This window comes from Hylaeus volcanicus, chromosome 7 (assembly GCF_026283585.1).
Source record: "Hylaeus volcanicus isolate JK05 chromosome 7, UHH_iyHylVolc1.0_haploid, whole genome shotgun sequence".
Taxonomy (NCBI): domain Eukaryota; kingdom Metazoa; phylum Arthropoda; class Insecta; order Hymenoptera; family Colletidae; genus Hylaeus; species Hylaeus volcanicus.
The window spans coordinates 615,948-630,811 of NC_071982.1; the positions used below are offsets into that span (position 1 = coordinate 615,948).

Here is a 14,864-nt window from a genome sequence, read left to right on the forward strand (position 1 = left end):
GAAACCGTTAAGCGTGGCGGGTGAAATTAATGTTTCGGTCCGAAGAGGAAATAGAAAAGGTTTCTTGCGTTTCGTTTGGGATCTACCGGTTGGACTCATCAGTAAAGCTTACCCCAGCGGAACCTGCTTTTAGAGGCGAGGATATTCGTGAGCGGAAGGATTTTTCTATACAGGATGAGTCGCGTAATTAGGGCGGTTCCTAGCTACGTCTTCGTTCGAGATAGAAAAGAATGGCAGCGTGGGATTGTATGGCATAATAAGGCTTCGCGTGATCTCACTTTCCTCTTAGGTGGAACGGTGTAACGAAACCAGTACAATTGACCTTCTTCCTTTCGAACCGCACCACGTGTACATTTTAGGGTAAATCGATTCTTCTGTTCGTCTCGAGTGAAAATGTACCGAGGTAAGAAATTCAAAAATGGAGTTCATCAAATGTTCAAACGCGTTAGAACGTAATTATTAGAAACGTAAAATATCTGCCGGTCGCGAATGGGTTAATTTCAATGATATATCAGTATGCGTAACAGTTTGACCGTTAGTAATTCAGTGGCATGTCCATGTTGCTGAGGACCTCCCATAAATCCTTTCTCCCTTTGAGACCATCTAGAATTCGTATGCTACGATTACTATCTGCGAAACGGTTTGTAGAATTTTCTACGGTGCTGGAATGCGCAGAGGGTGAATTCATAGATCGCACGTGCTTTGGAGTCGTTCCCGAAAAGGGAACCTACTGCAAGTGGCGAATAACGTATTTATATAAAATGTGCAAGTAACTAACTATAAAAGGTGCAGATAACTTCCTTTTTTACATGGTACATAAATGGCACAATAAATACTTTCATTTTAAACATGTTTTACCCACCTTTCGCTATTTAAAATGGGAAATAAGAAAACGTCGCGTTGTTTTAGACCGCAAACTGAGCTTAAAAAAAAAAAACGATAAGAAAAAAAAGGTTGAAAGGGAAGTGGTTACCGTCCGTTTTAAAATAATGAACGAACCCAAAACCTCCAGCCTCCAGCAAACACCGGTAGATTGCAATTAAGGATTTGTTTGCACTCATTGTTCCTACATATTCCATCGAAAAGCGCTCGTTCTGATCGAAGACTGCCCTCGTTAGTAAGTATAAGTATGCCGAGGTGTATGAAAGAGAAAGACAAAGGGAAAAAATATTGCACGAGTTGTGAGACCAGGCTGGGTGGAAAGGGGGAGTTAAAATGAAGGGATACACGTTTTGGGAGGAACTGGAAAGCAGGAAGCGCAGGATATACAAGGTGGGCCAAGTAAACGTAACAAACTATAACTCTATTATTGGTACATTTGGTAGAGAAATAGCGAAGGGAAAAGATGAATGGTTCAATATGTACTATGTATCCGTAGGACCATGTATTTTTCTCAAAGTGTACCCATGACCAAGTTATAGCTTGTTACACTTGCTTGGGCCACCCTGTATAGTAGAGAACAGCAGACCACCGTACATATGTTAAATAGGAACACCGAGGTGGAGAATGAGTGGTGGAAAAGACGATAAAGAAGATCCTGAGTGACAGATGAACAGTGGAGAAAAGTAGGTGGAAGGTTTTTACGTGAAATGCATTTTTTTAGATTTAAGAATATGCGAACATGTAGCTCGCTAAATATCGATAAATTTTTGTCGAAGACATTTTTGAATGGCACTACCGAACATACCTAAAAAAATGGTGTCGGAACATTTTTGCTAGACTCTGTATAGTTTGAAGGTATTATCCGATATCGGCCTTAAGCAGGAGATTCCGATTGTTCGAGATTGCTTATTGTGCAATCGTCCAAAAGTATTGTATAGAGTTTTCTTCAATCTCCAGTTCTGAATCCCATAAGGAATTGATAGAATGAATTGGACCGTAAGGTCGTGAAGAGTAGTACATCGAACTTGAAAAATATTACAGAGAGTATCGGACAAATGCATTTCGAGTACTCAACAAAATTCGTTTCAAACGTTCTTACGATATAAGAACTCATTAACCAATAAGAAAATAATTACATTAACAAGAAATAATGAAAATTACAATTACAGAGTTTTGTGTCTTTGTAATCAATCAGACAGATTTATCTAAACTCCTCTCATTTGTTTCTATTATTTATTCTCCCTGATTTAATATAAGATAAATGGTTATCACGTTTCTTTGAAACACTAAAGGTTAAGATGCAGGTAAGTTTCGCAAAATCAAGTAAGGAGTTTGATTTAATTTGGTTTGAGCGCAGGACTTCGCAATCTGATTCTAAGCTCAAGATCATGCACGTGTGTTTGATCGCTGAACCTACGTTTGCAACAGAATTCTGTACCACGAATTAATTTGAGTTTGATGGCGAGCTTGGAACTTGCCGGGCACAATACCTCCCCACGTTAAATTAACGTGATAGTGTTGCATAATGCAATGAAGAAGGGAATTGGCCAGGATACCAAACAACACGTGATTAGATAACACACGTGAGCAAGAAACATCCTAATGGCGGTAGAGTGTATTCCAGTCTAGCATTTCTTAAAAATTGAATTCTTTTTCTATCTTCTTGCGATGCTGTACAACTTTCACGAAGTACATATAAAAAAAATCGAGTTCGCGACCTGCAGGAAGTATAATAAATTAGTCGCTAAATTGAGAAAAAAATACATCCGCGTTGGAATACTAAAAGAACAGCTTATCCGTGAGAGATTTGATGTTTACGGAGGTAAGCTCATCGTTTATGGAACAATCTTCCATCCCCGAGGAGCTGTCGCTGTCTTTAAATTTTGAAATTGGACACGAATAAATCAGCACACACTTGTCTCGTATATTTCAGCGCGCAACAACATATTTTAAGGGGAACCGAATCGACCGCAACCACTCGGATAATGGTCCCTCGTTAGTCGCACCCTCAAGGGGCAAAGTAGATTGTGAATTAAATCATCCTGCTTCTTCCAGGGGAATATGATCTGATTTTTTTGTATCACGGGACAATTTATCTTCCACTCTGGTTCTCTTTACCTAGCCCGTATAAATAAACTAGTGTTTCTTAGATTTCAATCTTACACAAACCAACTTCTTATTACTACTTTGCATGATTTAGAACGACACTTAATTAACAAATATTTAAGTGAAATTGACAATTAAAACATAGGGCAATCGGAACTTTGGAAAAATATTTGGTTTCATGAAATTTGAAAAAAAGTTTTCCATTATAAATAATTATAATGGAACATTTAATTGGAAACGTCAAATCTATCGTTTAATTTTTCAATAAAGGATACGAATAATGTATTGTTATGTACGAGTGTGTTCAAATATAGAAACAGTGGCAATTAGAATGCATGATACCTGCGCCGACTGCACCAGAGAATGAACGAAGTCACGAATTGCAATATTTTCTTGTATAATATATAACCGACTATACGTATAAAATCCTCGCGCGAGAGGATGCATTGCGTGACTGGATTACATTATGGCATTCTGTCGCGAATATGCGAGGAAGCCGTTTCATGCTAAATCACAAACCGCGAGATCCCATATTTTTCATTCTGCCTCAAACTTCCACCAATTCCTTGTATTAACTTTGGGAAACGGTTCGCGTCAATTTTTTGGTAGTTTGATGGTTTGATCCCGACTTTCTTCATATGTTCTTAAAGTGTGACTAAATAAAAAGAAATTCTCAAGAAGAACTGAAAATTGCCGCTGTAGACTAGACTACCCCCTCAATGTGTTAAAAACCCTAATATAAGCGTACGAATAGTTTCGTTGGCCACTGTATGTCGGCTGAGTGTACAAAACTTCACAACGACGAAAACTTTCCTCCAGACTCATAATCCCCAGACACATCGGTTGCCTAGAACTGTTAAACTTATCTCTATCTTGGTCTTTAGAAGCTCTTGGGATGCGACTGTTTTCCCACCGCAAATGGGTGGAGCGAAAATACTAGACTTTAACGAACCCCTATTTTCTCGTCTCGGTGTATTTTCTATTTCTGCTAAATTCAAGCTGATTGTAACCTGAAATCCTTGAACGATTCAATCGAGCCCGAAATAGCGAAGGGTCCGCGATCGTATCGCAAAGTTCGCCCAGCCGCTGTGGCTAAAATGCGCATCCATTGTGTTCGAGCGTGTTTATTCTACCCCATATCAGTTTCCAAATATAACAAAATCCAGGATAATGCTTGCGAAAAGGTGGAACCAAATAAAAATGATCGATCAAGTCTGAACAAGCATATTCGAAATTTCATTAAAAAGCTTCGACCTTGTTCTGTTAGATCTTCTGTATAGGATCATCTATTAATAATATAGTCGATAGCTCGTGGTTTGTAACGAGGTATTAAAATAAAGTTATCAAAACTCCTTTCCAAGTTTCGACCTTGGTTTTGAATTTTTCTTGAGTAAAATTTCATCTATTAACAACGTTATCTTTGTGTTTTTATCTTTGGGGAAACTTTGATAATTGAATTGTTTACATTTTTTCGAGGAAAAATATGCTTCGAATATGCTTGCTCGGACTACTTCCTTCTTACGTATTAGCCTTTATTCTGTATAAAATTGGATCGATCGAACTTTCGATTTGATTACTGGTTCGCGTGCAAGATTATTCGAATAAACCTCCATACATAAACATAACTGATTTAGAAACATAATTTGATTTAGTGTCTAGCAAAGCGTAATCTGGTGAACTCGAGTATGGCTACAAAGAAATTAGACTATATTGTAATTATATCATAATTGTCGCATTATTTCGATGCAATATCGTGCGATACGATATTGTAGTATTTGTAGTCAAATGTAGTATTTTATTAAAAAAAAAAACAGATATTTAGATATTTAAGATAAGATATTTTAAGATACTTTAGGTTCTAAGATACTGCAAGATAAGATATTCTAAAAGATTCTAGATTCTAATTTAGGTAATAATTTTCATTGAACAAACAGCACAGCAAAAGTTCATTTATCTTTTGTTCGTTACTGGACACATTTATCCCGATGAGAATTCTGTCCATCAAAACAGGAATGGAGGAAAACTTTCTCGCTGTAACATTTCACGAACACACAAAACAAACAGTTCTCTGCTAAGAGAATAGCGACGTTCCTTAGAAAATGGGCCGAGTGCATTATTAAGAAAAACATGGTAAAAACATACCAAAAACGATACCAATGAACACATTATCGAGCAAATTATTAATAGGACAATTTAGAGAATGACTTTAATTCTGTGATAGAGTAATGTATCTATTATTCTACGTACTTCTTATCTTTTCTCATTTTACTTTAAATGCAGCCAATACTGCTTCAGGTATAAAGAAAATAATAGAAAGATTTCAAATAGAAAGGTCAAAACGTTTATGGATTTAGTTTCTCATTCATTTAAATTTGGTTTGTTTGGCTACCGGTTCGTTAAGTAGATGTAATAGTATAACAAACACCATTAAATTCCAATTCATTCGTGCATTTACCAACTGATACGTTTCCGTTGCGCACGACTGCAACGATACGCCAGTATGAAACAATGAATAAAATTATGACGCTTCCGCAGCACTGCGGCAGACCAGCCAAAGGGAGCTCTCCCATTTTTTTTTGTCGAAACAAAACTTTGAAATTACAAGGTAGCCAACATACGTGATGAATGGGCCAACCTCTCGCGGGAAGATTAAAAAAAATTTTTGTTACGGATCTTTCTACTATCCGGATGCACGCGATGCGCTCTGGAAACGCCAAAAAAGCTACGAAGATCATTATGCACGGAAGAATAATCCAGAGAAAAAAAAAATATACGTGTAGAATTGAATAACCTCCTCCTTTTTCGATGTCGGTTAAAAAATGGGCATATACGATGAAATGTCTAATGAAGTTTCTGCACGAAATTTAATTTGAAATGCTAATGACATCTTCGTTGAAAAGGTAATAATTGTAAAGTCCCTTTCTGAAAAACCTTTTGTTTCAACTTTATTCGTAGTGTTCGAATGCCTACAAAATGTTCGAATATTAAGTCATTCTGCTAGTCCAGTCCTAGACTGCATTTTACTATCTGTTCTTGCTGGACGATCGAAGATTTACTGTACAAGGGTCATGTACGCCATAAATCGTAAATGCACCTTCGTGCTTGTTACGTTCGTTAGTCGGGGATCGAATATTGATTCACCTTCCAAAGATAAGGAAAGAGTATTGGTTAAACGCCATTGGCGACTCGAGACAATAATTGAGAGGTACACCGGCCTGGGAGAAATGAACACAATTCATCCTCGTTCATTCTGTGCGCGTTGTGCAACTAACAGAACAACCGTTGTCACCTGAACCAGGGTTTCTCAACCTTTTCACCACGCAAAGGAAAAATATCAAACTCCGACTCTATGAATGTAATAAAGGCCGTAACGAACTTAAATTAAAAGAATATTGAATATATTACATGGTTTCGATATCAAAAATTTACAGTTATTTTTTAGAGTGGATGTTAGAACACGATTAAAACGAAACTCAGTTATATTGGAAGTGAACGAAGCCAATGGAAAAACAATTTCATTGTGTTCCAAAGCTGCGGAAATATTTCATTGAATTTCAATGTACCCCCAGGCATTTGTTTTCGCTGGTTATTTAACCTAACCGAAGTTAAATAAATACACTAGTTGGTTGAATTTCGATAAATTACACTACAATTGAATTAAAAATACTTGTAATATGATGTCGAAAGTAACCAAAGGTGGGCAAAATTCTTATCTACATAATGTCAATTTTACGTGACGAATAAGACATCAACAACGGTTTACTCGTTACTCGATAAATAAAGATTAGAACCGGAATCACAGAATGAAATTTTAACACATTCGCGATCGCCAAATATTTTACGTTTCTAATACCGGGTACTGACGGATATAATAAAATTCTGAAGCTGGACATCGCAAATTTGTATCGTTAGAGCGAAGATAAAAATTACAAAATATGTTGTAAATATGTAGCGCATAAAATAAAAAGATTTTCATAATTTGTTCATAATCAGGAATAAAAGTTGAAGCGACGTGAATTCAAGTCAGCGGTCGCGAATGTGTTAATATACAAGAATTGAACTGTTCAATTGAGGAAACGTCTCGAACCGACGAATAAATTGCTACACGCTGATTTTATTCGTTATCTATTATTCAAATAAAATTATGCCCGTCTCTTCTCGTTGAGAATCACTGACCCGAGGCATTATTCAGTTTCCAGCGACATGGACCGCAGAATACGAAAAACAATCTCGACTGAAAAATGCGCGGGTAAAGTGAATGCATCCGACAAACAGAATGAAGAAAGTATTAAGAAGGATAAAGCAAAATTGTTTGCGACTTATGGTGCTGGCATTTATGCATATTCGGTGTTTGAATAACGGAGTGTCTACTATATGTACATGACGCGAGAGATTTTTCGTGGAATAATTGAAACGAAAATACGAAACGAGGAGGTAACTCGTCATTCCCAATTAACCTTCCAGAGGTGAAAAACTAAAACGGTTAAAAAAATGGTTTCTTTAGGAATTGTTTTCTCATAAATTATAGAAATTGTTCCTACATATTGCTTAACGAAATATGCTCAATTATAACTTTTTATAGACAATTTTTTAGATTTCCACCAAAATCAACCCCTTCGCGAATTCTTAAAAAAAAGTCTTTCTTTCGTTTTTATAAAGAAGGTTCAATCCAAAATGATCATTATTGTGAAAGCTACGAATTTTTGAAAATTAGCCAGCTTTTTATATATTTGAATATATATATAAAAATATCGTATATATATAAATGTAATACTCGAATCCTCGGACCACCAATGTTTCTGTGATTTCCTGCTAATCCCTTCTATTGAAGTCTGAAATTTACTACTACCTACAATTGTTCAAAAATGGCAACACCTGCCATTTCTTTATCGCAGGCGTGTGCGAAATATCGGTTGCGCTTATAATCTAGCGAATAGGAGAACAACTGGTTCTGGCTGTATGTCTTGTCGAAACTTAGAGAAAATTGCTTGCACAATTTTTCAAAGTTTGGTTGATATTACGGCTAAAGGAATAAATGATCGATACGGACTATTATTGTTGACAACAAACACAACAATTCGGATTCAATTAATCACAATCTCAACAATATTTCAGTTATGATGTTGTTGGTTCATGCTTGAGCTAAAATAAATTATGTATTTATGAACACATTTAGGCATTTTATTCGATCCAGGATAAAATGCCCGACTGTCTAGATACATTTTAATTTTGTCACCGGTTGAATTAAAATTGATGGATCAGATCAATCTTCGACTACCAGTTACGAGATAACAGCTACTGAAATTCAGGGAAAAATTCCTGCTGATCTCCGTTCCATTATTCATAGAATTCTCAACAAAGTCTCCTGTATAATCCAAGCTAATTCCTTTTAATTGAAGTTGAAATGACGAAATGTAATTGGTTCCAAAGATTAATCCACAAAGTGTATCGTACGAAGATTAAAACGACTATTTCGGCCTCAACTTTTTAAGCCCTCTTCAGACTATTCATAACGATACTTTAAAAAATGGAAAAGAGCAATTACATCTAATTGTTGTATTTAAAGAAAAAAATTCCTCAACACACCGGTTTTTTTTTCTATTTAAATTCGTGAATCCGAAGCCCTGCGACGTTTTCTTACGCCCTTGAATCAAAATGAAGCCGAAAGGGTGAAGATTTGATGATGTTGACACAGTTAAAGCGAACGTAATGCTACGCAACTGAAGAGAAGCTCAACAGCCTCTTACTGGAATGCTTCCAGCAATGTTTTCAGAAGTGGCAGGAACGTTGGTGCAAGTGCATATTATCAGCGTAGAATTACTTTTGCAGGCGAGTACCAGTGTTAAGGGGGGTCACTCATGCGAAGATCAACTACCAGTAATTTCCTAGATGAATTTTTGAAAACGGATTCTACTTCTACGTATCTTTTAACGCTAAATTAAAGAGTGAGACCGACGAAAAAGTTGTAATATTTTAACGACGTCTTTTAATACTGCACTTCAAGTTTTTATTGCTTCATCAAATTGCACCGTTTCGATTGTTTTAGCAGCTAAACGTGATACCGTTGAGACACAGTTCAGTTGTTTGCCAAGTGCACACTTCCGTGCTCAAACTTCGTGCTAAAGCACTTTGGAAGTTATCGAAGAAAAAGGTAATTCGATTCATTAATTCTAAACAAGTGAACAAATATTTGATAATAGATATTAAGTTTCTGATATGTAATTGTTACGACGTTGCTTTCAAATCGACACACAATCATCGATACTGATATTTTACCGAAAAAATTTCGTTTTCCGAAAGGTGTTTAACAATTTTACCGTTTCATTTGTATAGGAAATTAATTTAGAAAACTAATATAAGTATGATTAATTTGCTAAGATGTTTGTTATCATTTTCTCGAACAGTGTTCGTCGCGTACAAAACTAAAATTTCTTTCAACGTTTTTATTCCGCTTTCGTTCCGCTATTTCTATTCACCAGGATCTTCTTATCCAGTGGCGATAAAATTTTGAAGTGTCGATGCCGCTTTAGACCGGCGCTGATGAACGGCTCGCGTTCGACGCGTAATCCACGGAAGTTTCGATGAAAAGAGGACAGTAAAAAGTGGAAAGTCAAAGAGATCGTAAACGCGATATAAATAGATTTCCAATGCAATTTGTGTGGCTCGTTCAAATGAACTTATTCATTCTTAACAGGCGTGTTTTCCATTGACGATCATTCCTTCGTTACTTCCTCTCATTTTAATTGAAACTATCTATCCCGTGCTATTCCATTCGTCTGTAATTCGTGAATCTTCTTAATTAACCATGTACTTTTATTGTGATATTGGTGAAGATACACCTTGTGTTTCTTTTTTTGAATTGCTAAATGCATATGTCTTATGTATTTCTTATAACATTAGCGAATACTATACTGATGCACATCTTCTTCGGAAGATAATATAAAATTGACGCCTTCGAACGTGAGACTTGTATAAATAAAAGAAAGAAAGAAATGTTGCTAACTTCAATTACAGTTGAAGTTCGATGGTTGTTTTGTTTAAGAAATTATTTTCTTTGAATCAAAACTATCCGACTCGCTTCGGGATTTCTTGCTTTCTTTCATTTTTCTCTCTGTCTCTGCACCAGAAAGATTTTTCCTTGACGTTAACGTTTCCCTTTCTGCGTCGCAACGTCTTAAAGTATGATTCCCGAATAAGTATCATAAAACCCTCCTTAAGTACAGCATTTCTAGGGATTACTACCTCGTGAGCTACCGCGAATATAAGATCCTAAAGCAAGGAAAACAAAAAATGTTTTCAGACGGCAGGAAATGTAAAATCCTCCTTTAACGCGTCACTCTTCTTTTCACGCTGCTTCGTATCACTCATCTCTTATCGAACATACTATCCATTGCAAAACTCTGCGTACAACTTTGTAATTTGTTAATTTTATAAAATACGTTTTTGCGATATTTCCACTAACAAAATTAACAATTTCATAAATGCTCGATCCGTTTGTAGGTCTTGACTCTTATTCTCTGTATATCTATTGTAATATTATCTAATCTTAAACGTTAATTCGATATTAATTGAATCAAATTAGAAAATATTTGTAAACAAGTATAATGAAATCGTATATTAAAAATTGAGAATTATAACGGAACCTATTACGCTAAATTGACCGTACGCGATATTATTTAAAATATCGGATAATATAATTGTTTTCTCGTTTAACGTCGACACCAACTCTTATTAAATTCTTCTATTCGTTTCTTTGCTTTCCTATCTCTTGAAAAATAAATTATATTATCTCATTTTAAGGATGATAATGAAATTGCATTATCGCATACCTCTGCCGGAGTCCTCGGCAAATTGGTCGTTGACACGGTTTAGCTGTTCTCTCGGTCGTCTTATCACTTGGTAGCACTAAACACCACACGAAAGAACCACTAACCCGATAGAAGGGGAGAACAGGTAGGCGAACCGTAGTCGCGGAAGTTCTCCACGTGACTGATGTACCATGTACCATGTACCTCAACAGCGACCAGCCAAGGAGACGGTTGACCCACCGCGCAAGCCCCACTCCCCTTCGTATGGGTTCTGTTTACATCCCTACCAATCCAAATTTCATTTGTTACATCAGAAATTACACATTCTTTCCGCGATATGCAATTGGAAAGCATTTCATTCTGATGATTAGTTCGTAATTAATTTTTTAATGATTGTTCGAATTATAAATTTTGTAATATTTTATCATGAATCGGTGGTTTGTAATTTTTCAGAATAAATCGGGTCCGATTGGATTCATAAATTACAGATATAATTACAATAATATCAAGGTACTGCTAAATATTACTAATAATAAATTCTATATCGTTTGAATAATAGAATATTTGAATGAATAAAAATGAACACTTAAGTAATATCGTTTCTCGTATTTAATTAAAATCATGTTTATTAAACAACAAAATTCAAAATTCTAAAACACGTTTTATTTATCTTGTTAACCTCAAGCATAAAATCTTCATACGTATTACCAGATATCTCGTTCGAAAATAAACTTCGAGAAACTAAATTGCGATGAGTTTCTGCTACTTGTAAATGCATAAGTGAATTTCCAAGATGACGCGTTACCGAGGTAGCAATGCTTTTAACCAGAAGAATCGCCTTTACTAAGGGAAAACTTTCCCTTACTAAGTGTCATTAGACTTGCGATCCAATCTACGAGAATGTGTACAATTCATTTTTAGTAAAAGTGACTCGACTTTTAATTCGTTAAAATTTTAAAATAGAAAATTAGGCATGCATCGCGTGAAGAATCTGTAAGGGAACGCAAAACAATGATCAATTTCTGCAGTTACAATTTTAGAGATGTCAGTTTTAAAAGAAAGATATGTATTTGAAAATATTAAAAGCTTAGATAGATATTTACATTTTTCAATAGTTGAACAACGCTCGATAATCCTCTTCAACGATGCACTGGCTCTGATACCGGTAACGAGCAATTTTGAAGATATACTTGAAAGAAAAAATCTAATAACGCGACCGAAGTTTGTAACCGGCGAACAAATGTGATTCTACGCGAAAAAATAATTAAAACATGCAATAAACACTGACTCTATTTGCGCGTATACCTAAAATATTAGCGAGAATTTAAACGATGCTACTGTGCACCGAAACAAGTAAACTTCTACGCAGAGAACAATGACTACCAACTGTTACCAACTGCTTACCAACTGCTTACCAACCGCTTTGCGCGCGGTCACCAAATATATCTGGAAGAAAAAGTGGGATAGCAATGTAAACACAGTCCAACCGGCGCACCCCGTCCTAATTTTCCCCTAATTCATTATTATTATGCATAATATTCTACTGCTATCTACCTATTCTTTTCGTATTTCGTTAGAATTTATTCTAGATATATCATACGATATAAGTGAATCAATCACATAAATCGATACCTTGTTTTTGGAATTTATAAAATCATGCAATATTTTCAATTCCAAATTTGTATATAATTTTTGTGTATTATGAAAAGCAATTTTTGTTACTTTTGACTGCATTTATGTACCCAATTTTGTACGATTCTTTCATTCATGTATAATGACAAAATAAAATGTATTTTAAATATATGTCTCATTTAAATACTTGTACGTTAGATTACTATTGTTAAAACATTATAAATAACCTAACTACTTTATCCAGTAAATCCCATTTAACAACAGTTCCTATAATATAAAGCATTAAAAATTAATGGTAAAACAGTATCAGCAGATCAGCACGTGTGACAAGGCATTCTAAAACATAACCTGTAAAATCGTTCATAATTTTATTTTCAATCTATTTTTCTCTCTACTTCTAATTGTTTTGCTTGATCATAAGGATCTGGAATGAAGTTGACAAAAGTAGCTTAAACAATATATAACAAGGTAATTTACAAACTCACAAAATAACATCGAGTATAAAAGTGTAACCTACAACCAACTTATTGTAGCTTATGTATCTTTAATTTCTAGAATGCCAGCTCCGTGTGAGGATATCGTTGACGATATAGAGGATTTAATATCGTCGCAAGACATTACGCCTAAAGAACGATATAGTACAAGAAAACATATTACTGTTCGTTCTAAACGTAAACAATTGACAGAAGAACTACCACAACCTCCAATTTTTAATAGCATCGTGCCAGGAACTCAAACAATTTATCTAAAGACCTGGGGATGTACGCACAACAATTCTGATAGCGAATACATGGCTGGTCAACTTGCAGCCTATGGTTACAAGTTAACAGAAAAGAAGGACGATGCAGATTTGTGGGTGTTGAACTCCTGCACAGTAAAGAGTCCCGCTGAGGACCACTTTAAAAATGAAATTGAGGCAGGAAGGAAACAAGGGAAACATGTTGTAGTAGCTGGGTATAAAGTTTTGCTTACATTTTGTGATCTTTTTATATAACATTTTTCTTTTACACAAGATATACTCTTTTTATATAAAACATATTGATATAAGATTCAATTTTAATTTCTAAATATAATTTTATATAGTAGTTTATGAAATAAAAGTTTACTTAAATTACATTGCAGATGTGTACCACAAGGGGCTCCAAAGTCATCTTTCCTGCAAGGATTGAGTATGATCGGTGTACAGCAAATCGACCGTGTTGTGGAAGTGGTGGAAGAAACGTTAAAGGGTAATACAGTACGATTTCTGCAACAAAAAAAGGAAGCTGGGAAAAAAATTGGTGGTGCTTCTCTGAGTCTGCCCAAAGTACGGAGGAATCCCTTAATTGAAATCATAGCTATAAACACAGGTTGCCTGAACCAATGCACATACTGCAAGACCAAACACGCGAGAGGCGAGCTTGGGAGCTACCTACCTGAACAGATCATAGAAAGAGCGACGCAAGCCTTTGAAGAAGGTGTCTGTGAATTATGGCTAACATCCGAAGACACGGGTACTTATGGCAGAGACATTGGTACCAGCTTACCAGAACTATTATGGAAACTCGTCGAAGTGGTGCCTGATGGCTGTATGATACGCGTAGGAATGACCAATCCACCCTACATTATGGAACACCTGGAAGAGATGAGCAAAATTCTGAGACATCCAAAAGTCTATAGTTTCCTCCACATCCCTGTACAGTCGGGTAGCGACCAAGTGTTGGCTGATATGAAACGAGAGTACACATGCGCTGATTTTGAACATGTTGTTAATTTTTTGCGAGAACGTGTTCCAGGACTGACTGTAGCCACGGACATAATTTGCGGCTTCCCTACAGAGACAGAGAACGATTTCGAGGAAACTATGAAGCTCTGCGAAAAATACAAATTCCCGAGTTTGTTTATCAATCAGTTCTTTCCTAGACCTGGCACACCCGCTGCCAGAATGCGGAAGGTACCCACGCAAGAGGTGAAGAAACGAACGAAAAGATTATCGGAGTTCTTTCAGTCCTATTCGCCGTACGATCAGAACAGAATTGGGCTTGTCCAAGACGTACTAGTTACTGAAGTATCTCACGACAAGAAGCACTACGTTGGGCACAATAAATCTTACGAGCAGGTTTTGTTGCCCTTGAAAGATGAATATTTGGGGAAAATGATTAAGGTGGAGATCGTAGAAACGACGAAGTACTCTATGAAGGGCGAACCAATAAACGAAGGTACTCCATCGTCGTTGAAACCATGTTTACCTAAAGGGACCGTGTCCGGATTACCAATGGAAATGAAGCCATCCAAGTATAGGTTAGCAGCAATTCTAACAATCTTTTTGGCTGTGATTCTCAGGCTATTATGGAAGTTTCTAATGGCGTAGAAATGAAGAGGGCATTGTTGCTTACGTTGTAAATAGATTCAATGCTTTTATACTTAAAGAAATGTGTTTCAAATGACTTTGAATTC

At 36.0% G+C, this 14,864-nt stretch overlaps 2 protein-coding genes across 2 annotated transcripts in view; one reads left to right on the forward strand and one right to left on the reverse strand.

Moving 5' to 3' along the window:
* LOC128879890 (uncharacterized) overlaps positions 1-11,150 on the reverse strand; it is a 32,538-nt gene extending 21,388 nt beyond the window's left edge. The window contains exons 1-2 of the mRNA XM_054129443.1: positions 11,001-11,150; positions 10,818-10,893 (exon numbers count right to left, since the gene is read on the reverse strand). Coding sequence (XP_053985418.1) covers positions 10,818-10,893; positions 11,001-11,150 — 226 coding nt within the window. The remainder of the gene's footprint in view (positions 1-10,817; positions 10,894-11,000) is intronic.
* A 1,528-nt stretch (positions 11,151-12,678) lies between these two features.
* Positions 12,679-14,864, forward strand: LOC128879219 (threonylcarbamoyladenosine tRNA methylthiotransferase). The gene is made up of 3 exons (XM_054128158.1): positions 12,679-12,896; positions 12,984-13,382; positions 13,551-14,864. Exons 2-3 carry the CDS (start codon positions 12,985-12,987, stop codon positions 14,776-14,778), a joined length of 1,626 nt encoding a protein of 541 aa, XP_053984133.1. The 5' UTR covers positions 12,679-12,896; position 12,984; the 3' UTR covers positions 14,779-14,864.

Excerpts from the sequence above, each read along its gene's own strand:
- LOC128879219 (XM_054128158.1), top strand. The coding sequence starts at position 12,985 with ATGCCAGCTCCGTGTGAGGATATCGTTGACGATATAGAGGATTTAATA. Across the intron at positions 13,383-13,550 it reads AAACATGTTGTAGTAGCTGG|ATGTGTACCACAAGGGGCTC; the intron begins GTATAAAGTTTT and ends ATTACATTGCAG.